The 23,488-nt window shown below is 49.6% G+C and overlaps 1 protein-coding gene across 2 annotated transcripts in view; it reads right to left on the bottom strand.

The window, feature by feature from the left end:
• Window positions 1–6,221: 6,221 nt before the first annotated feature.
• STARD8 (StAR related lipid transfer domain containing 8) overlaps window positions 6,222–23,488 on the bottom strand; it is a 36,846-nt gene continuing 19,579 nt past the window's right edge. Inside the window, exons 3-15 of one of the 2 annotated variants that reach the window (XM_043570210.1) lie at window positions 18,816–18,887; window positions 16,291–16,372; window positions 15,257–15,320; window positions 12,652–14,042; window positions 11,859–12,032; window positions 10,711–10,870; window positions 10,045–10,243; window positions 9,420–9,630; window positions 9,035–9,149; window positions 8,553–8,777; window positions 7,330–7,547; window positions 7,053–7,229; window positions 6,222–6,905 (exon numbers count right to left, since the gene is read on the bottom strand). In XM_043570210.1, coding sequence (XP_043426145.1) covers window positions 6,788–6,905; window positions 7,053–7,229; window positions 7,330–7,547; window positions 8,553–8,777; window positions 9,035–9,149; window positions 9,420–9,630; window positions 10,045–10,243; window positions 10,711–10,870; window positions 11,859–12,032; window positions 12,652–14,042; window positions 15,257–15,320; window positions 16,291–16,372; window positions 18,816–18,887 — 3,206 coding nt within the window. In that variant the 3' untranslated portion in view covers window positions 6,222–6,787. The remainder of the gene's footprint in view (window positions 6,906–7,052; window positions 7,230–7,329; window positions 7,548–8,552; window positions 8,778–9,034; window positions 9,150–9,419; window positions 9,631–10,044; window positions 10,244–10,710; window positions 10,871–11,858; window positions 12,033–12,651; window positions 14,043–15,256; window positions 15,321–16,290; window positions 16,373–18,815; window positions 18,888–23,488) is intronic. The other variant, XM_043570211.1, reaches the window with a different exon arrangement.

Here is a 23,488-nt window from a genome sequence, read left to right as displayed (position 1 = left end):
GGAATTATAAAGGACTCAGAGTTGAGCCTCTCTATGATCCTGATCCCAGGTGCTCCCATGCCAATGGGGGTCATGTGACTGGTACCCAAAGAACCCTAAGAGGAGACATAAGCAAGATGGAAGCCTTGAAACAGATGCAAAAGACAATGATGTCTCAGAAGACGGGAGTCAACAAATCTTGCCAGAAGCTTCAGGGACAGCTTCATAGTGGGGATATATTGGAATTGGGCTTTGCCAGACTGATAAGGTTTGAGGGTAATAGCACTTTGTCATAAGTAGTCCGCACATCTTTCCAAGCCTCATTTTACATATGGGGAAACTGGGCTTCCAAAAGCTTAAATAACTTGCGCACAGGCTCACAGATAAGAACTGACAGAACTGAGACTTGAGCCTGGGTCCTCTAAATCCAAGACAGTCCTATGTCTGCTTATGGCAAAGGTAACTAAAGGAGCATGTCAGGCACATGGCTGAAGAAGGTAAGTGAAAAGAAAGTTGGTGGACAGGTTAAGGCCACATTGTGTGGTCCTGAATGCCACAGTCTGAAAAACATAGGAAGACACTGGATTTTTGAAAGACTCACCTAGTAGTAAGTATAGGTGGAAATGGGTGGGAGAAGAGAGAAAGGAGGTGAAAGCTTCTAATACCTGGGTGGAAAGGCATGCAATATGAATTGAGTGCTTCAGACACTGGGTAGAAGCTAGATACAGGAGACATGGTGGAGGTAGATCAGATAGCATGTAGCTAGCTCCCCTTTAGGCCCACACGATCTAGGCTTCTATTTACCTCTGCAACACCATCTCCTTCTCCTCTCCCCTTGCTCCCTGCATTCCAGCATGCTACCCGGCTACTCAGCCCCAGAAATGCCAACTTTGTCTTCACCCCAGGTCCATTGTACTTGCTATTTTCTCTGCTTAGAACTCCTCCCCATAGATCTTTGCATTGCTGATTTCTTCTCCTCTCTTAAGGTCTGACTTACATGTCACTTCCTCAGGCCTTCCCTGATCAGTCACCACTGCCTTACCCTGCTTGATTGCCTTCATAACCCTTATCATAGCTGAAGTTAGCTTGTGTATGTGTTTATTGTCGACCTCCTTCTACTCATGCATCCACTAGGATGTGTGCTAAAGGCAGGTGGGAACTTTTTCAGTCTTTGTCATTGCTCTATTCTCTGTGCCTCAAGTCTGGCATATGGCAGACATTCTGCAACTACTTGTTGAATGGCAGAATGGATGAGTGTTTGGATTGATGGATGGATACCTGTATGCATTGGTTATGGGGGGAAGTGAGAGAGAGGGAGGAGTTCTCACTGATTTGGGGATCTGAGTTTAGCAGCCAGGAAGATAACAGTGCTAACAGAGATAGAGCGGGCAGCGGGGAGCTATGTGTGAGAAGATGTTGAATTTGGCTTGTGCCTGGTGAGTCTGATATGCAGATAGGGCCTCCAGGTAGAGAGGTCCACTTATACAGCAGGAAATACTGGCCTGAGCTCAAAGAAGTGATGGGGTTCTGGGAGTGATGGGGGTCATCTGCACAAAAGTATAAAATGAAACCATGGATGCCAGTGAGGTCCTTTATGAGCAAGGTGATGCAGGAAGACGAAAAGGAAAAACTTGAGAGGAATGATTGAAGTTGAGGTGGGACTGAGGGAGAAGAGAAGTGGAAGGGGCAAGGAAAGAGGACCAAGAGCTGCAAAGAATTGAGAAGAGCTCTCCTTGTGTGGAGGAAGGAGAGCTTTGAGAGGGAAGATAAAGTCACAGAGCCAAATTCTCAAAGAGGACATGGAGTGGAAACCAAAAGATGCAAAAAGGCCACTGGGATTTTTTGAGCCTAATGAGGAGGTAGGTGTGTCCAGAATGGTAGCTGAGGCTATGGGGGTTTGAGAGCCAAGGAGGTAGGTAGGGCCCTGATGCCAAGCAGAACATAATGTGCATATCCACTCATCCACCCAAGCCTAAGCCCTCTTCCAGAACCTGACTGGCAAGGAGGAGGCAGGTAGGAGGAAGGACAGGGGAGACTACCATTTATTCATGTCCACCATGTGCTAGGCACTGTGCAGCCATGTTCACAGCTATTGGCTCATTTAACCCTAATGACAACATTGCAGTATATAAACAATTATTAGCCCTATCTTCTGTGAGGAAAAAGAAATTAAAAAGGTTAAGTGTCATTTAAGATCACAGCCAGGAAATGATACAGCTAGATTTGAACTTGAGTCTATCTACCATCTACCCTCAGCCACTCTAGCTAGGAACAGGGCACTGGAGACTAAAAGCTCCAGGTAGATTAATTCCTATGTGAGATTCTCTCACTGCCTGGTTTCTTTGAGGTGCTGGGTCAGGGGAAATATAGGAAGAGAAAATATAGGCAACAGGATTGGGAATTTGAAGATGAGAGTTGTCTAGCATAAGGGAAAGGAAGAGATCAAGTCAGGGTAGGCCAAGGTAATGACTGAGGGTTAAAAATGGTCATAGGCAGTGCTTGCCATGTGTGTGGAATTGAGAGGCCCCATAATCATGACACCCAGTCCCACATCTATAGGCCATGGTGGTCAATTCATTGACTTCACAGTGGGCCACGCAGAGAGGCAGAAATGGGAGCCTCTGCTTTATGCAGGGGAACTACACTAAGGCCCAGAGAAGCTCCCTAACTTGGCACTAGATCTCCCAGAATGCCAGAGATGTAGAACTACACTGGGCAGCTAGTTCTGGGCAAAAGTCCAGAGCTGAAAGTTTGGAGGAATTCTCTGGCTCTTCCAAGAATCTCCACCATACACAGTTCTTTATCTGTCTCCTAGAGACCATCACCTGGGTGGTCATTTTCATATTACTCATTAATAGCATTCTCAACCTCATCCTCTGTATTATCACTACAGCCTCCTTCCATGACCAGGTCAGGCAGTGTTTGTGCCATAAGGTGCCCCTGGCTGCTGGCCTCAAGCTATTGGCTGGAGCTTCACACTAGTGTCCCTTAACACCAACACTGCTTGAGCCATCTCCCATCACCCATACCCACATGTGGGGTGCCTTCATTGTTTTCCCAAAGGCAAGAGGCTGACAAGACCTCTGTTTCATCTTGCTCCCAAGGCTATCTGAGATCCCCAGGCAGCAGCAGTGAAGAAAGGCCAAAGGGATGTAGGGACAGCTGAGCCCAAAAGAAGAGAATGAAAGGTGAGAGAGAAGTGTGACTTGACAGGGACCCCAACCTGTTCAGGCTGAGTGGGGCAGAGCAAAGTGAACACTTACTGAGCCAGGCTTGTGCTCAGGTTTCACTAGCCTGTTTGGCTTATGAGGAGGCTGAGGTTCCGGTAGAGGGAGAGCAGCAGGATGTTTACCCCAGGCTAGTCAATACCACTCTATGGGTGGAAATAGAGATTGAATTGCAAAGCCTATACTCCCTCTCTAGCTGCCATTAGGAGCTTAGAAACTTTATGGCTACAGAAGTGTGTCAAAGAAAGCCTTTTCCTATGAAGAAGACAAGGGGGGGGGGGAGAGAGAGAGAGAGAGAGAGAGAGAGAGACTTTCTAGCCCCCTGGGATTTGCAGGCTACTAGAGCCAGACCAGAGGTTGCCTTCAGGCACTCTAACCTCTCTTAGGCTGGCTTATGGAGAAAACGGTCTTGTAGCCATCCAGGGCTGGGTTTCCACTCTTCATCCTTAAGCTTAGACTGTGTGTACCAGGTGAAGGAAGGACAACATAGCCAGGGACATCTCTCACCAGGGCCACTGTCAGCATGCCTGAGATCATGCTTGTGGGCCACTCAGACTGGGAACCCTGGCCAGATCAGGGGATGGGATCTGCAGCTTCTGCCCAGGCCCTTGGTTCTTGGAGTCCCACCTCCCCCACCCCCAAATTGCCTCCCAAAGAGAAGCGCTGAGGCCTTCCCCATTCCTCCTATGGCCTTCCCTTGAGTCCTAGAGTGTTTCTGATCCTAACATTAAGCCCACATTGTAACCCGCCCTCAGTTCCTAACCCATCATCTCAGTGAAGACAGCCACACAGCCAGAGTGGATCTCTAGTAATGCTTTATTGTTCTGCTGAGGGGTCACATGGTTCCTGGTCTCCACCTCCCTCATCTTAAATGCCCTGCCCCCTTAGGCTTTCAAGACCCCTGCTCATACCCACAGATTATAATATAGTCTGAACAGAATATGTGTGCATATATATATGTACATGTGCATGTATACATGTATACATATATACATATATTATTCTGACTGTACAGTATTTATAGGTAGAAATAAAAATGGCTTAAAAAGTTACAATATTGCCTGAGATCCATCTCACTCCAGTTTATTTTGCTGAAAGAAAAATAAAGCACTAGTTGGCATTTGAATGTCATTGGAAATTCCATATAAGCCAAGATAGTTGCTGGGTAGGATGAATCAGGTTTGGATCAAGCCCCAGCTGGCTGAGATGACACTAGGCCCTTCCATCTGGCTGGCTGGCTGCCTCAGGCAGGGGCCTGGTCCCTGCTTGAGGAAGGGGCTGTTATGTCAGCCAGCTACCACAGGCAGGAAGATCAGGAGAAGAGACACAGATACAGATGTGTGTTTCTTTTTACCACCATCTGTTTTTGCTTGGCCTGTGTGGTGGGAGTGAGCTTGTTTGCTCTCCAGACAAAAGAGTGTGTGACCACAGGCCGCACAGGACACCAGAGAGTGGCAAAGTATGGGGCCCAAACTGGGGAGACTGGTTCATTGATCTCCTGAGACCTGAGAAAGGAAGCCACCTCCCCCCACTACCATATCCCAAGCTAGCCGAAATTGTCATGTCACCTACTAGGAACCTGTCAGTGCTCACTCTTTAAATCAGCCTCATAAAAATCAGCATTGTATGGCACAAAAACAGACACATAGACCAATGGAATAGAATAGAAACCCCAGAACTAGACCCACAAACGTATGGCCAACTCATCTTTGACAAAGCAGGAAAGAACATCCAATGGAAAAAAGACAGCCTCTTTAACAAATGGTGCTGGGAGAACTGGACAGCAACATGCAGAAGGTTGAAACTAGACCACTTTCTCACACCATTCACAAAAATAAACTCAAAATGGATAAAGGACCTAAATGTGAGACAGGAAACCATCAAAACCTTAGAGGAGAAAGCAGGAAAAGACCTCTCTGACCTCAGCCGTAGCAATCTCTTACTCGACACATCCCCAAAGGCAAGGGAATTAAAAGCAAAAGTGAATTACTGGGACCTTATGAAGATAAAAAGCTTCTGCACAGCCAAGGAAACAACCAACAAAACTAAAAGGCAACCAACGGAATGGGAAAAGATATTCGCAAATGACATATCGGACAAAGGGCTAGTATCCAAAATCTATAAAGAGCTCACCAAACTCCACACCCAAAAAACAAATAACCCGGTGAAGAAATGGGCAGAAAACATGAATAGACACTTCTCTAAAGAAGACATCCGGATGGCCAACAGGCACATGAAAAGATGTTCAGCGTCGCTCCTTATCAGGGAAATACAAATCAAAACCACACTCAGGTATCACCTCACGCCAGTCAGAGTGGCCAAAATGAACAAATCAGGAGACTATAGATGTTGGAGAGGATGTGGAGAAACGGGAACCCTCTTGCACTGTTGGTGGGAATGCAAATTGGTGCAGCCGCTCTGGAAAGCAGTGTGGAGGTTCCTCAGAAAATTAAAAATAGACCTACCCTATGACCCAGCAATAGCACTGCTAGGAATTTACCCAAGGGATACAAGAGCACTGATGCATAGGGCCACTTGTACCCCAATGTTCATAGCAGCACTCTCAACAATAGCCAAATTATGGAAGGAGCCTAAATGTCCATCAACTGATGAATGGATAAAGAAATTGTGGTTTATATACACAATGGAATATTACGTGGCAATGAGAAAAAAATGAAATATGGCCTTTTGTAGCAACGTGGATGGAACTGGAGAGTGTGATGCTAAGTGAAATAAGCCATACAGAGAAAGACAGATACCATATGGTTTCACTCTTATGTGGATCCTGAGAAACTTAACAGGAACCCATGGGGGAGGGGAAGGAAAAAAAAAAAAAGAGGTTAGAATGGGAGAGAGCCAAAGCATAAGAGACTGTTAAAAACTGAGAACAAACTGAGGGTTGATGGGGGGTGGGAGGGAGGAGAGGGTGGGTGATGGGTATTGAGGAGGGCACCTTTTGGGATGAGCACTGGGTGTTGTATGGAAACCAATTTGTCAATAAATTTCATAAAAAAAATCAGCATTGTATTTACACAAATAAAACAGCTCATAGTGCTTGTAGCTGCCCTGTGCTCATCTTGTCTAATTTCTGTGGAAAAACCAGTTCAGGGCCAATATTAGGCCCCAAGGCAGGACCAGAGCCTCCTGCCAACCTCAAGGGGATGCTAGCACCAGACAGGATGGCTTGCCCTCTCAGAGAGGCAAGGAGTTGGAAGCAAATATTGCTCTCTACCTCCTTCCCCTGAAGGTGGGGGAGCTGGTAAGCCTTCAGATTGATGGTGGCTCTGTGGGCCTGGAGAGCAGCAGCAGTCTTCTTGTTCCTAAAACGACTCCTCTCTCTTGGGACGACAGACCACAGGCTTGGGGGTGGAGGTGGACTGGAGATGGGGCACTGAAAATCTCTTTTCCTCCCTTGAATGTGTGGAGGAGCTTCAGGAAGTAAAGGGGACAGTCAGTGGGAGCTTCAAGAGCCTGGCTCCGCCCCTGGAAGCAACATCTGGGGGCTGCTCTGCTCTCTTTATCCCCTTACTCCCTTGGTGCCAGGGGGCCTGGATGGCGCCACCTTTGGACCAAGCTGAGGCTCACAGTTTTGTCTCAGGGCCAGCTGCCTGCAGGGTGGGGAAGGAGTCCCGGATCTTTGCCACTTCCATGGCACACAGGTGCCCAAAGACTTTGTTGTACCAGTCAGGAGAACGGCCCCTGGGGAGGTAGAAGCAGGCAGGCATGAGCTATGGGTTCTTCCCTGGAGCCCTTCCCAGGAGGAAGAAAGGGCTTTCCCCCAGCCTCCCGGGATCAATGGCATGGGGCAGAGGTGGGGAAAGGGCCAGGGCTAAAGGGGCCTGGTACCTGAGATCAGCACGGCAGATGTGAGTGAGCCGGGAGCGGCCCAAGCCACAAGGCTCCATGAGGTACTGGGAAGTGAGCATCATGGCCCTCACCCCTGACTCTGGCACAGGTTGCTCGGGATCCAGGGACTGGGAGACAAGCAGACAGCCACCACGGGGCAAGTCGGAGCGCCACATCCTGTGGGGAAGAGACACATACGTTCACATTCCTGGTGTCTGCTCCCACTCCACCTCCCTGGTTCCCCAAGCGCATCAGGATGACAACCAGAAGCCCTCACCGGAGCACCACAAAGTCGCGGCAAGGATGGGGTGCCATGCTGTCAGTGACATAGTGGTACAGCTCCACACCCGGCATCAGGGCTTCCAACACCTGGGCCCGCAGCAGGTCCTCATCCCAGAGGGCCCGTTCCCGCAGAACACGGTGCAGCACTACAGCCGGAGGGGCTGCTACCTCTGTGGACACCTTCCACACACGCAGGGGATGCCCATCGGACGCCTGGGAGCCACAGGAGTGGGGACAGGGGACAACTGTCAGAGCTGGAGAACAGCCACTCCACCCCCCAGTTTCAGCCTGCCCTCACTTTAGCCCCTGAAAAGGGAAGGTTGCAGAGCTACTGTGCTAACCCCAGCCAGATCCAGACAGGCCTTCCCTGTGTTCCCTGTCCTCTCTCTCCTCTTTGGACATCTGCTTCTCCACCTAGTCAAAAGCACAAAGAGATGACAAGACACAAGTTCTCTGGGGCCTAGGAGGCTCTACCATGAAATGGACTCAGAGCTTGGAATTTCTAGAAGTGAACAGGAAGAGAAGATGGTGATCATCCTCAAGGAACTCACCATCTAGTGCAGGAAGTAGAACATGGGCACAGCAATCAAAGCTGCCACTTAGTGAGTCTTTTGTATGTGTCAGGCACTGCACGAGCTTCTCATCCTGATCCCGTAAGGGAGATTTTAGACGGGTTTATACATGGCAAACCTCAGGCTTGCAGTCTTACTTGTAATCAGAATCCAAGAAAGAAGATGGCTAGTGCCAAGAGGAGGACAGAGAGAAGTCATCTCCAGTTTGGGACATGACAGGAGGCTCTGAATGAAGGAGAGTGCATATCAAGTCAAGGCTAAAAGTGGCTTGGGAAATTTAACGCTTGGGGAAGGTCAGTCCAGACAGCAGGAAAGCAGGGGCAGAAGCACAAAGGTGGAAGTATAAGGAGCTCAGCATGACCATGGTGCAGAAAGATACTGGAGGTGAGGCTCTGAAAATAGTGACCTGTCTGGAATGGAGATTTGGTATAGGAATTCTGTCAGGCAATGCTCAAATGAGGGCCCCTGGTCTCATTTGGTTCTTGACTCCTTAAGGAACTTGCTTTGCTGGCTTACACCTTCCAGGATCAAGCTGAGGCACAGTGACACTGGCTGGGGAGCTCCTTCTTTTGGGATTCTTGGCCTCCCCTGCATGCACCACGCCCTCTCCCAGCCCCATGGCAGCCATTGGCAGCGTGCTACTCACTTTCCGGCAAGCCAGCTCCGTGTGCTGGGGCCCTGGCATACTCATCCAGCCCTTGAAGCGCTCAGCAGCATCACGCAGCAGCTCTTGGACACTTTCTTCCATGTAGAGGCTCAGGCTCATGCCTGCAGCTTGGGCCTGCCGCAGTTCAGCCAGAGCTGGGCCAGGAGAGCTGAGCTCAGCTGCACTGTAGGAACCACACAGTTGCAGCACCATGTCCTGGGGAACCTGGGAGAACACACATACACTAGGGCCATGGGGAGAAACAGGGGGTGAGAGACCATCATTCCCAGAGCCCATGGGATCTTTCAGGTCCATGTTACGGGGGTAGAGAAGCCTGACTACTGCAGTGAGATAGATGAGAAACCTTGTAGGAAAAGAGTTGGAAGTTGAGGGGCATGCATCAAGTTGGGCCCTTACCCCTGACTTGGGGTAAAAATCTCTGGCCTGATAGTTCCTCCAGGTGTGAGCCTAGAGTTACTCACTTGGAAAAGTTTCTTGCAGTCATTGATCATGTGTGATAGGCCCTGAGTAGCAGCCATGTTCTCACTCAGGTCCTTAGGGCCTGGCCGGCCAACGATGCTGCGTTTGTTCCTGATCCTAGAGGGAAGGGCAGGGAGGAGAGGATGGCACATGGGCACAAGACAAGATGGGTGACTGGTTGGCTTCTAGCTCCCCTAAACACAAAACAACCTGCTGCTCTTTAGAAGGCTCTGCTTCAAAACATCCAACCAGTTTCAGGCCCCTGAACTGTCAGGCTGACCCCTTGTGGTGATGCTGGGGAACTGTAGGACCAGCCATCAAGGACCAACAGTCCAAGGAGGCCCAAACCCTCCCTGCCTGGCCCTGCCACACACTGCCATGTTTCACCTGGGTGAGGTGCCATCCTTCTTGGAGACATTGAGATGGAAGATGGAAGGTGCCAGGCACACTGCTAGGTTGCCAGCTGTCATCTGGTTTTCTTCAGCAGAGGCAATGTCACTTAGGAAATAGAGCAGGGTCTGTAGGACCTCTCGGTTCTCATCAGGGAGCAACAAGGTGGCGGCTTGTGCTGCTGCCAACCATTGATCCTTGGGGAGGACTGTGAGGAAGGAATGGTAGAACAGCTTTCTTATTCCCCTAGAGCTTCTGGCAGCAAGTCTCCTGCTTCTAGGAATTCAGAGAGCACAGCAGTCCCAAGGGAAGTCAGTCAGTGAGAGGAAAGGGTAAAGATGGGCTCTGGGTAAAAGAGGGGATAAAGCCCCACTCTAATATACAATGTCACCTTAGGTAAGCCCCTGCCTTTCCTCAAGGCCTCAGTCTATCTTTCCATATAATGGGTTTGGGGAATAGAACATGATCTTCCAAGGGCCTTTCCAACTCTGGATAGCAAATCTTCCAATGAGCTCATGGATGTGGCTAGATTTTCTCACACTAGGTTTAGCTTTCACAAGCCCCAGGATTCGGAGAGATTGAGAATGGGGCAGGTTGCTGGGGACAGGTGCAGGTGACTCACGCTGGTAGATCTGCAGGAAAGTGGTGGTGAGCTTGCTGGTGAAGATAGGCTCTGGTAGGTCCCGGAAATACTGCTTCAGCAGGTCAGCCACATCATAGGCCGACTGGCCCTCATAGCAAACATTGTCAGGGGAGGTCTCATTCATTTGGCGCAGGTTCTGGATCCTGGACTTCACCCCAGATTTGCGGAAGATGCCCACCTGGCCCATGCAGGGAAGGGAGGGAGGGAGAAATGCAGGACAAGGGTGGGGTGGGGAGGAAGATTATGAGGCCAGCCCTGGATCAGGTGTCAGGAGAGTAGGCCACCCTAGAGACTTCCAAGCCTGGAAGGTTTCCTGCTGGGCAGGGTAGGAGAAAAATGGCAAAACCAAAGAGAAGCATTTTTATAGCCTTAGGGTCAAGAAGAAATATGGTTTTAGTGGGAATGAGCAGGAAGAGAGGGACCTAAAGCAGGCTCCTAAAGATGGGCCTTACGGTGCCCGGGCTGGAAATAAGCTGGCAGAGAGCTTGGCTGAGAGGAGCTTCAGCTCCATCCTTGCTGGGCCTTCCTAAGGCTCAGAAAGGTCTCTAGTGGGCCAGAAAGGCCATAGCAGCTCCCCACCAAATTCCTCAGTCTTGGATTTCTTCCCCAGTGTCATTTCTCTGTAGGTTCCCTGGCAGGGCTCACCTGGTCCAGGCACTGGCTGCGCAAGTAGCGCATGGCTTGCTGAATGCTCTGTGGCAGTGGCTGGCCTGTGCGCTGCACGTGGATGAGGGGTGGCACCCCAAACACCTGCTGGCCCCGGTAGTCTGGGGTCTTATTCCTTTTCATGAACTTGGGCACTGACCTGTTTGGGGGAATGACAAGAGATCTGTGAGGGGTGTGGGGTAGGCCCAGACACAGCTTGGAGACTCTGTAGTCTCAGGGGGCTCAGGCAGGGGTGAGGGGAGTAAAAAACACACCACATCCCCAGAGTCAACATTCACTGAGCACCTGCTGTGGGCCTGGCCCAAGGGAGTCACAGAGGAATACAAGGAGCTCTCTGTCTGGTTAAGGAGATAACTGTGTCGACAGGCAATGACAATATATGTGGCCAGGAGTGGACCAAGAACTTAGGGGAAGACCCATGAGGAAAGGGAACTATACCTACTGGATCAGAGAAGGCTTCAGGGAGGATGTGGAAATTCAGCAGGCTCATGAGGGATAGGTAGGTGTTGTCCCAGAGGAGAAATGGGGAAAAGGCATCCCAGGCAGAGAGAACAGCATGGACAAAGGCAAAGAGGTAGGAAAAAAGAGTATAGCACATTCAGGGAAGGGCAACAACTTTAGTGGCCTATATGGTGGTAGTGCTTGAGAGTGGCAGGCTAGAGAACCCAACAGCAAGGGCAGGGCTGGAACATGAAAGGATCATCATGGGAAGGAAGCTAGGCCCTATTCTTTGGCAGTTGAGGGGCGGTGGGGTGGGGGGACAGAAGGGTGTTTATCAGGAGAGCAGCAACCAAAGATGTATTTTAGAACAATCTCACTGGTAACAGCCTGGAAGTTGGGATGGAGGAGGTTACAGCTCAAGGACCTAAGGTCCACTACCCCCACTCCTCCTCACACATGGCACACACTCATGCATGTCCCATGAGCATCCCCCACAGACATATGCAAGCCATGCTGACCTCTCAAGCCATGGCCCCTCCAGCTTCCCAACACTATTGGCTTCTGGGCTCCACCTTCTCACACCCACCTTCAGGGGATGACCCTTCCAGGGTCCTGGAGTGGGGACAGGGAGGGGGCCAGCACCTGGATAAGAAGCTCCCCACACACCATGGCCCAGGAGCACTCACCAGACCCATCCTGGTTTGTGGGGCACAGTGTACTTCTCCATGAAGGCAGTGAGCCACAGCAGTGAGCCCTTGTGCAGGAGGTGGATCTGGCCAGCAAACTGCCGGTTGATCTCCAGTGACTCTGAGTTGAGGCTAGGCCGGTGGGAGTTCTGGAAGCTGTGCCAACGGAGCTTCCTGGTGAAAGATGAGGAAGTGCAGAAGGGCCAGAGGAGCAGGTTTGGATAAGCCTTAGGAAATGGTGACTTCTTCTGATCCCTTTATTCTCCCCAAAGAAAACAAATGCAGGGAGGGAGATGTGACTACTGTCAGCATTGCTACTGGGTCCCAGGGTGGTAAACCTTAATTTTAGTTTCCAGGGCTGCCAAGTGGCCAAGAAGCTATCAGGGAGGGTGGCACAGAGCTGAGGCCCATCTAGTGCCAGCAAGCAGTACCAGCCCCTTATCCCTCCAAGACTGCAGTGTAGGGGCTGTTCTGAGAACCCAGAATGGTAAAGCTGGGGACCAGAGACCATGTCCTCTAACACCTATGATTTACTCATGGGGAAAAAAATGCCCAAAGTGGAGCTAGAACTTGTTCAAGGCCATGGCAGAGGTAAGCCCTGAACTTAACCTGGAGGCAATCAAGAACCTGTCCCTGGGCCTGGGCACTTCTTAGAGCCTTGAAAAAGAGTTGTGCAGAGGAGAGAGGGAGGTATGGGAGAGAGGGGAAAGAAGAAAGGGAGGATGAAGGATGGGGAGCAGGACAAAGAGACACAACAGAGTCCTCTGTCCCCACCCTTACTCAAAACTCCCACCTGCACGGTCTAGTCAGTGAGGCCCCAACGCCTGAATCTCGTCGTTCACGTGGTGCTGATGCCTGAAGTCCAGCTGGTGAGCCTGCAGCCTCAGCCTCATTCACAGAGTTTCCGCTACTGTCCAGTTCACTGGAGGAGGCCACAGTGTCATAAATGGAGTGTCCTTCTTCCACAGACAGGCTGGAGGCAGAGGTTGGTTCCCCACCTGAATTTGCCTCTTGCTCATTATCCTGGGCTGGGTGTGGGGCCTCGGCCTGTGCCTGTTCCAGGGGCTCAACCTGAGCCTGAGCCTGAACCTGAGCTGGGACTACTGGATGAACATCAGCCTGGCCCAGAGCTGAGGACTCTCTATGGGTCAGAGCCTCTAATTGGGCCAGAGACTCAGCCTGCCTTTCAACGTCAACTGTGGCTACTTTTACTGAAGTGACCTCCTCCTCTTCTTCCTCTTCCTTATCTCTAGTCCCCAGGTCTGGGCAGATGGCCTGAGACCAGAGCTCTACCCGTTGCTGCAGCCCCCACACATGCTGGAGAATGTCATCTAGGTGGGCGTAGTTGCCCCCACCCTCCTCATCTTCAGCTTTAGCCCCAGCCAGTACAGGCTCAGCTGGGTATAGCTCAGGCATGTTGTCATAGGTGCTGGCATGGCTGCCTGTGGAGCCACAGGAGCCCCGGTGCCCTTCATAGCCCCAGGGCCTACCTGGCTGCCAATCTGCCAGGCGGTGTCCATCCTCAGGAAATAGGCTCTCAATGGACAGGGAGCGAGGGAATGTGCCTGGTTTGTGGTCCCTGGGCACATGCACGAGGCAGTCACCCCGGTGCACCTGCTGAGGATGCCGAAACATGGCCACAGGCCAGGCTTCCCAAGCCCTCTGAGCCTTAGTGCCACTGTCACCAGCTGAGGTGGCTGTCCTATTCTTGGCCCTATAGAATCCAGCTGAGAGGAAGCCACGGCGACTGCAGAAAGAGGAGGCTTTGGTGGTCTTTGAGGTGGCTGGGCTACGCTCAGGCTCTGTTTGCTGGCTGCCACCCTTTTCCTTCCGCCTCAGAGAATCAAGGTGCTTAAGGAAGCTACGAGAACGGCGCTTCTTGGTTTTGTCCTGGAGACCCTCTTGGCCCTGGGTGGGGCTGAGGAATGGCTGGTCATTTGGTCTGGGGGCACAGCTTAGCAAGGGCAGGTCTGCTGGCTCGGGCAATAGGCTCACGGTGATGGCTGGCAGGGAAGTGGCACTAAGCTCAGTGAGGACGCTCTCACAGCTGGAGGTCACTGGCAGGCCAGGGCTTGGTGGGGCCAGTAGGTCAGAGGAGCCTACACGAGACCAACATTTACTTTCACGCTTGAAAGCCCAGTGGTTGCTGATGGTACACTGCTCTTCCTCTTCTGAGTCTTCATTCTGGGGAGGGAGCCACAGGGTCAGGTCAGAATAGTCCTCAAGTGCTTGTTTGTACTCCACTCCCTGCCTCCAAACTCTTAGAGGACCTTGAGATAAAGGGCGCCACTTTCTGACTCAAGACATGTCGTAGATGTGGAGCTGGCTCTGGAGTACCAGAGTAAGCCAGGAGTCAGAGAAAGAGCCCAGATGGATGGTAATGGTCATTGAATTAATCTAATCCCTCCTCATTTTACAGATAGGGAAACTAAGACCCACAAATGAGAAGTCATTTGCCTAAGGTCATCCAATGTCATGTAGTAAGTCAGTGACAGAGCCAGGGTTAGAATCCAGGTGTCTTGACCTGTCCTCAGCAGCCTCCCAAGTCTCTAGGCTATAGTCTTAGATTGGAATCACAGAATTCCAGAACTAAAAGGAGATTTTAGATTTTCTAATTTTCTATTTTGCAATATGGGGAAATCAAGGCCCAGAGAGGGGAAGAGGCTTGCTCAAGGCCACTGAGTAGTCAGTGGCAGAGGTGGGATCAGGCCCCAGGGGTTTCCTGCTTCCCAGGCCAGGGCTCTGGCTGCTTAGCTGACCCTCCTGGCTCCAGACCTCTGGTGGAGAAAGCTCCAGAGGAAACTAACAAAGCCTGACCCCATGGAAAGATGAGGTCATCAGGCCAGCATTCCAGGGCTACATGTGGACTAAGAGTCCTCTCGGTTTTTGCAATCCCACATTGGCAGAGTCAGAAAGGCCTCTTGAGTTTAGAGATGGGAAAAACGAGGCTCAGGGGTGTAAGACCTCCTGTGGACACAGTTGGGGATCTTGACTTCTAAGATCACATAGGCCATGATTTTTCCACCACATTATTCTGTCTCTGCTGTCTAGTGAAGGAATTCTCACCATCACAAAGCAAGTAGTGGAGGCAGATAGATTTCCCTGAGGAAGGGCAATCACTAGGTCAAGTTATTAGCAAACTCAGTGTGGAGAGGTGTGCTGAGGGGGTGGGTGTGGCCATGGTACTTATTTTCACACTCTAAACTCTAGACCAGGCTTGCCAAAACCCATCAGGCTCATAAAAGCCCCCTATACCTCACTCTCAGGTTGGGGCAAGGCACTGCTCTTTACATCCCAGACACCCAGGACACTGGATCTAGTTTTGCAAGTGGTCTATGTATATCCTGGGTTCCCCACGGTGCCACAAGACCCCAGACCCCACCCTTGCCATGACTCACCTGCTTGCATTGAAAATTAACTTCCAGTTTCATCGAGGCACAATTGTTCAAGGTCATCAGCTTTCTATAAGGAAATGAAGCAGTGTTCACCCAAGGGTCCCAACCCAAGTTTTCAGGGCATAACCTATTGAAACAGTCCCATGATGCCATCCACTACTTTACATGCTCAAGATATCAAAACCTCTCCCAAGATCCAGTGCTCATGAAGGTTTCAGTGCCAGACACAATGCTAGGAAAATTATGGCTTCTGTCCTCTGGAAGCTTACATATGTGGAATAAACCACTAGAGAGACAGCACAGGTTCAGGAACTTAGACAGAAGACACAGCAGGCACACAGAGAGTAGGGCAAGGAACTTCCATGAAGATGGGGTGGGAAGTCAGAGAAGGTTTCCTGGTGGTCAGAAATGGGTTTCTGGAGGGAAAAAAAAAACAGGGACTCTTATCCTGGGCTTCCACAAGAGGCTGTGACAAGGTAGAGAGGGAAAGAGTAAACTGACCAGTACTGGTGTGACAGAGGAGACTGAGGCTGATAAGGTCGGTCAAAGCCATACTGCAAAGGTGCCTCATGCTAAAAAAGTTTCACTTTTCTCTGCAGGCAGTTACACACTCTAAGCAGAGGAGTTCCTGCTTGGAAACTGAATCTAGTGGCTGTAAAGAGGCTGGATCAAGGCACGGAGGGACATGGCAGGAAGGCCAGTGAGTTGGCTACTGTAATGGATCCAAAAAGCCATGGTTTGGCCTCAAACAAGGCCCAAACCAGTGTAAGCAGAGAAGGGGAAAATCAGAAGAATGTCTCAGGAATCTAACTGAAGGGAGAAAAGAGTCAACACCAGATTTTGACTTTCCAGCTAGAGTGCCTGGGTGGTGAGGTGTCACAGACACAGAAGACAGAGTGAGCAGTGTGACTGTACCAGATGAGCTTTGTTACAGGTTGGGCTCCTCCTCTGTTAGAGGGGACAGGGATTGTTTCTTTACATGAAGAAGCTCCAAGCAAGGCCCTGACCTCCCAGGCCTGGCTCTTGGTGCTCCCTACCTGCACAGGGCCCCCAAAGAGTCCTCGTCCAGAAAACCGTGGTCCTTCTTCACAGAGCCAATATCCAGGGGAAACAGACCTTCTGTACAGCAGAGAAAAGCCAAGATGAGTTGAGAGTGGTATGGTCAGAAACTCAGTGCCAATAGCCCTTGAGTTGCAAAGGGGGGGGCAGGGAAGGGAGGAGGCAGGAAAGCAAAAGCTGAGCAAAAGGAGCAAGCCTGGAGTAAAGAAGGGGCCCAGGGAACTCAGGCTGACCATTGGGGACAAGTTCAGGGTTGAAGGAAAGGAGGGTTGAGCTGGATAAGAGGACCCAGCAATAATACAAGTCCATGGGAGATGGCAAGCCTGAGGCCTTGGGTGGCTGCCAGGAGCCAAGCTGGGCTCGCCCAGTCCTCTTTGAATCCTGGGTACTAAGACAAGGAAACTCCTCCCTGCCCCAAGATGAACTGGGGGGATCAGGAAGAGAGTGAGGACAGAAAGGACAGTGTGCAGCTAAACCCCACCTCATTTCCTCCTACTGCTCAAAGCAGGGGAGCCCACTCCTTGGGATTTAAGAAGGAGAGGAGAGAGAGGATGGTGCAGTAAGAGGACAGAGCATCCAGGAAATCCCATACCTCTCCGTGTCTTACTGGTAAAGCAAGCCCATTTATTCATTTAACTAATATTAATCATGCATCTACTTGGTGACAGATGCTAGGGCTACAACAGCGAACGAGATAAAAATGATCCTTGCCTTCACAGAGTTTACACTCTAATGGGGACAAAAGACAATAAGCAATGTGTGAAACAAGATAATACAGTTCTGAATGCCATGAAAGACATTAGACAGGGTGATGGGGTAAAGAGAGGCTGGAGAGGTGGGGGCTACTCATAGAGAGGTGGTCAACAGAGGCCTTTCTGAGGTGGTGACCTCTGAACTGAATCCTGAAGAACAAGAGGAGGCTGGCTATGCCAAGAGCCTGGGAAGAGGGCTCCAGGCAGGACCAACATTAAGGTGTTGAGTGAGAAAAAAACATGGTGAGCAAGTGAGCAAGAAAGGAGCCTGGAATGTAGTGAGCAAAGGGAAGAGGAGTAAACAGCAGTTGAGTGATGTAGTCTTGTCAGTCATAATAAAACATGTAAGCTTGCCTCATTCTGAGTGTGCTGGGAAACCATCAGAGGAGTGACAGAGCACAGAAGTGACAAAGTGAGTCCCAAGGCTCACAAGGTCCTTCTGGCTGGTGTGCATTGCAGAGAAGAGAAAGGGGACGCCTGAGTGGCTCAGTAGGTTAAGCTGCCAACTCTTGGTTTCGGCTCAGGTCATGATTTCACAGTTCATGAGTTAAAGCCCCATGTTGGGCTCTGTGCCGACAGTGCAGAGCCTGCTTAGGATTCTCTCTCTTCCCCTCCCCTGCTCTTGCTCTCTCTGTCTCTAAACAAACAAACAAAATTTTTTCTCAAAAGGAATAGAGGAGGTAGCAAAGGAAGGAGGCTGGTGCACTTTGGCAGGTGAGCAGTGATGGCAGGTCACACAGGATGCGGCAGTAAAGATGGCAGGATCTAGACTGATCCGAGACATACCGTGGAGGGAGGAGGGACTTGCTGAAGGATTAGATATAGAAGATGAAAGAAAAGAGGAATCAAGGGTGATTCCTGGATGCAGGGCTTGAGTGGACAGCGGTGCTCTCAGGAGTTGGAATTTAGACCTGCTACATTTGAGATGTCTGTCAGACATCCAAGGAGATACTTAACTGCTGGCTGAAAAGATGAATCTTGAGCTTGGGAATGAGGTCTGACAGAAATATTTGAGAGTCACCAGAATATAGATGGTACTTGGAGAAAGATCTCCTGGGAAAGAAATGTTGAGAGGGAAGAGGGACCAAGACTGAGCTTTGGGACACTCCAACATTTAGATATCAGTTACAGAAAGCAGAGTCCTCTATAAGAAGACTAAGAGCAGCATCTAGAGAGACAGCAAAGACAGGTGAGTGTTCTAGAAGCCGAAGTGAGTGGCCAGCGGCACTGAATGCTATTGAGAGATTAAGTAAGGACTGGGAAGTGACTAGTGAACTTGATCACATGGAGGTCAATGGTGACCTGGACAAGGATTGTTTTATTGGCAAGGTGGGGTTGAAGGCAGAGTACAGTGGGGAATGTGAGAAGAAGAAGGAAAGCAGAAATAGAAAGTATAGACAACACTAAAGAAAAACAGAAAAATGAAGGAAACAGAGAAATGAGGCCATGGGGAAGTGGAGATGAGGTCGGGGACACCAGGATGCACCCTCCACATTGCATCTATGCCAGTGGCATCCTCAGAACTGGTACAGTGCAGGGACCCTGGTCAAGACATGGGTGACACCAGAGCTTATGAGAGCCAATCAAAGTGACCCAGTAGACATGACGATGTAACTATAGGAGGAGGGCCAAGGTCCACAACTACCTGTGTGGTTGGAGAAAGGATCTGATTGGCACCATTTTACAGATGAAAAACAAAGGGATATGGCAAGTTTTGGGGTAGAGGAGGGGGAGCAGCTGAGTATCCTTACCTTCAAAAAGCTGAGCATATTGAGGGAATCCTGTTGCTCGGAGCCACTTGCATGCTCTTTTGGCCTCAACTTCTAAAACGGAACAGAAGGAGAGAAATGGGTCTAGGTGGGTGTTGGCACTGAGCCATCCTGGGTGTATGCTGCCTCATTTCCAGCAGACAAGCACCTCTAGTTCCCATGATCTGGAAATGGCAAGAAAAGCATGGAGGGAGCTGGCTTATTTGTTTCATATCACAGCCAGCAAGAGTTTACCCTGTTCTCCATACCCTACCCTCTGTATGTCCTGCGAGGCCATTCTTGAGCCTCATTCTCCTGCTTGTCTCAATACCCCTCTCGCTCTCCTGCCCCTGCCCAAGAACAGAACCCACCAGCAGGAGCAACTCTCAGGAAAGTCTGAAGTCAAGGAGTACTGCTGGGGGAGGAAGCCATAGCTGTGTCTTCACCTTCCCCTTCTTCAGGGAGACATCCCCTTCCATGACCCTGGGTAGACCATCCTAGTCCAGCTAGGGATACAAAATGTTCAACGATTATCATTCTTTTTCCCACCATCATACCTCACATTCCCTAGCACTTTGATAACAAAATCTCACTTAACACACACAATAAGCTGTGAAAGAGGTTTTACTATCTACATTTTATAGATCTCCAGACAGGCTCAGAAAGGAAGAAGTCATCCACAGTCTCACCGCTGACCAAGGTAGCAGTGCTGGGGCCAGAGTTAAAGCTCAGTCTCCCTCCCACTCAGGGCCCCTACCTTTCTGACATGGAAGCTTCCCCAGTGCTTACTCTTCCCCATCACTCATGGATTTACAGCCCTCCCTTCCCAGGGAACCTCCCAAGACTGCTCCAGCTCTCCCTTGTGGCTAGATCTATGTGGCATAATCCAGTGCTGACTGTCATGATGACACAGTGGTACCTGTGGGAATCTTGGAGGGCATTGGCTGGGTTAGCCTCCCACCTCTGCTCTGGGAGTGCCCAGCACCTCTGCCAGCCTCAGTGAAGACATGCAGCTGGAGTAAAGGAGGCCCTCCTGGCAAGGATAGGCTGAGTGCCAGAAGCATTGCCCTGGGACTACCCAGGCAGCCATCTGTTTCCTACCCCAAGCACTTCCAGGGAGCAGTGGGGCTGGGACTACAGGACAAGGCACTGTGGGGTTGGAAGGTGGGGTAGGCTGGTGGCTCAGCAGAGCTACTCTGGCCACAGAGTCATACTCCCAACATCTCCTTGATTTCCTTAGCGCCTGTGACCAGGCAACTCCGAGGAGACTGGTGGGGTTTTTCCGAGACAGGAAGAGCTCTTTATTTCCAGTGCTCTTCTACAGGAAAATCCAGGATGAGATCCTGGCAGCTGAGACTGAGAAGTTAAAAGACAAAACAACATTTCAGAGGATGCGGGTAGGTAGACAACAGAGGGAAGAATACAGGAAGATCGAAGTTGATGAGAAAAAACAATAGGCTTCTCAAGGGCCACAAACTGATGAGGATTTGAGGGGGGAGAAGAGAAGGTTCTGGAGCCCCTGGAGCTCCTGAAGGCTTTTGGGGCAAACAGGAGTGGGGCGGAGATGAACATCTGGGCATTTCCCAGAGTGAGTGCATCAGGTCAGTGCCACCCTAGCATCTGCCTCAGCACATAGCAGTAGCCAAGTTTGCTCATGTCCGTGATCCGTGAAGATTGGTATGAGATGGTGCACCTGTACACACACCCCCTATAGGCCCCCTTAGTCTGTGCAGCACTTGAATGGTGTGTGTATGTGCCCATGTTTCTTGTTACTGCAACTTTCTAACCTATGATAAAGATCTAGGAATCATCCGGACTTCAGAGAGGTTCTGGAAAGTGTTTGTTCCCACAGAGCTTAGCTAACAGTACCTCAGACCCTCTGACAGGGGGCAATGCAGGCCTAGCAGAGGATACAGGTCTCTAGGCAATTGGTGGTGTGGGGGAACTGTGGTAAGAGCTGTTGGAAGGGACCTCACACCAGCCCAGGAAGCATCTGAGGTACCTGGTTTTGCTGCTAAAACAGCTTAGCTAGCTGACACTACCACCTCCCTGTCTCCTGATCCTACCACACCCCCAGGAGAAGGCCCTTCTCCATCCTCAGAGCCCCTCCTAGCAGCCAGCTATGCTTTCCCATTATTAGGATGAAGAGAAGGTACCAAAGAAAGGACCTGATAGTTCCTAGAAAGGCAGGAACAGGCACAGAAAGAAATAGTGACCCTTAAAGGGCCATGAGTCTGCTATGGCCACCCCAGGTAGGAAAGCTAATCCCCAGGGTTAGGCCTGCATGCCAAGAACACACCATTGAAGTCCACTGCAGCCCTTAGCCATTTATGGCTACAGGCAGAACAAAGAGGAAAGGGAAGGAGAGAGGCACCTGCCTGCCCATTAGTCCTGAGGTCCTTCTTAAGCCTGAAGAAGTTGAGAGAGTGTAGTAAGAAAGTCCCGCATCTTACACATCTGCACCATCTACCAGAGCCACAGAGGCAGAGCCCACAGGAGAGTGGTGAGCCGCCTGCTCCTCTAACGCTAGGCATTGGCCCTAGCCAGGGTTGGTGGGAAGGAAACCAGTGCACCTGAGTGGGCACCAAGTTCTTTTGCTTTTACCTAGATCTCTCTAGCCTGCTACTACTTTAACTGTGATCTCTGGACCAGCAGCATCAGCATCACCAGGGAGCTTGTTAGAAATGCAGAATTCCAGACCTACTGAATCAGAATCTATATTTAACTACATCCTGAGTTTATTTGCATGCACATTAAAGTTTGAGAAGCACTGGCCTATATCCCTAGCTGAAGGATTTTCACCCTGGGATGCACGTTAAAATCAGCTAGGAAGCTTAAAAAAGACCAATTCCCTGGGATCCCATCCTCAGAGGCTGATTTAATTGGTCTCTGGTGGGGCTTTCCATGTCAGCACTTTTAAAAAGCTATAGTATGGGGCATATTGAGTCCCGAGGAACTTTCCCAATTCCCACAGAGTTACATGTCACAGCTGAGACTATGATCCTAATCTTTAATTTTTTTTAAGTTTTTGTTTTAATTCCAGTTACTTAACATACAGTGTTATTTTATGTTCAGGTGGACAATATGATGAGTCAACAATTCCATACATCACCTGGTGCTCATCACAAGTACACTCCTTAATCCCCACCACTTATTTCACCCATCCCCTGACCAACTCCCCTCTGGTAACCATCAGTTTGTTCTCTGTATTTTAAGAGTCTATTTCTTGTGTGCATGCTCTCTTGCACTTTCTCTCTCTTTCTCTTTGCTCCTTTGTTGTTTCCTAACTTCCACATATGAGTGAAATCATATGGTATTTGTTGTTATCTGACTTATTTTGTTTAGCATAATGCTCTCCAGCTCCATCCATGTCATTGCAAATGGTAAGATTTCATTCTTTTTGATCACTAATATTCCATTGTGTGTGTGTGTGTGTACACTATACACACACACACGCACACACACACACACACACACCACATCTTTACCCATTCATCAATTGATGGACATGGGCTACTTCCATAACTTGGCTATTATAAACAATGCTGCCATAAACAGAGGGGTGCACATATTCCTTTGAATTAGTGTTTTTGTATTCTTTGGGTAAATAGTAGTGCATTTGCTGGATCATGGGGTAGTTCTATTTTTAACTTTTTGAGGAAACTTCATACTGTTTTCCAGAGTGGCTGCACCAGTGGCTGCATTCCAACACTGCACGAGGGTCCTTCTTTCTCCACATCCTCACCAACACCTGTTGTTTCTGATATTCTTGATTTTAGCCATTCTGACCAGTGTGAGGTGATGTCTCATTATAGTTTTGATTTGTATTTCCCTGATAGTAAGTGATGATGAGCATATTTTCATGCATCTGTTGGCCATCTGTATGTCTTCTTTGGAGAAATGTCTTTTCATGTGAGACCCTGACCTTTTAATTTCCTTTACAGCTCTCTCTTTCCCATTTCATTATGCCACTTGCCCTCAGAGGCCAGGTAAACAAAGGGCTTAGACTCAAAGGAACAAACTCCAGGTCCCCAAACTTTTTTTTGACCTCCTGATGTAGTGGAGTAACAAGCTTGAGTTGAAATCCTAGTGCTGTCAGTCACTAGCTCTCAGACCTTGGCAAGTTGTTTAACCTCTGTAAGACTCAGTTTCACCCACTGTAAAATGGATGGAATTGCGTCTACCTGTAATAGCTACTGAGAGCATTAAATAAAATACTGGAGAGTGGAAAAATACCCTGACACATAGTACAAGTACTCCCAACTAACTGAAGCGTTCCAAGAAAGAACGACAAACAGGAGAAGGAGGCCCAGCTAGCATTCCCTTATGGGTCTAGAAAGTGGCTGCATCCCAGCGAAGGCAGTCCTGAGAGGAAAATACATTATAATCCAGGCCTATCTCAAGAAACAAGAAAAATCCCAAATATAAAATCTAACAGCACACCTAAAGGAAATAGAAGCAGAACAGCAAAGACACCCCAAACCCAGCAGAAGAAGAGAAATAATACATATCAGAGCAGAAATAAAACATATAGAATCTAAAAAAACTGTAGAGCAGATCAACGAAACCAAGAGTTGGTTTTTTGAAAAAATATACAAAATTGATAAACCTCTAGCCAGGCTTCTCAAGAAGAAAAGAGAGATGGCCCAAATACATAAGATCATGAATGAAAATGG

The sequence above is a fragment of the Prionailurus bengalensis genome, chromosome X, assembly GCF_016509475.1.
Source record: "Prionailurus bengalensis isolate Pbe53 chromosome X, Fcat_Pben_1.1_paternal_pri, whole genome shotgun sequence".
Taxonomy (NCBI): domain Eukaryota; kingdom Metazoa; phylum Chordata; class Mammalia; order Carnivora; family Felidae; genus Prionailurus; species Prionailurus bengalensis.
This window is presented reverse-complemented; position numbering and strand designations above follow the sequence as displayed.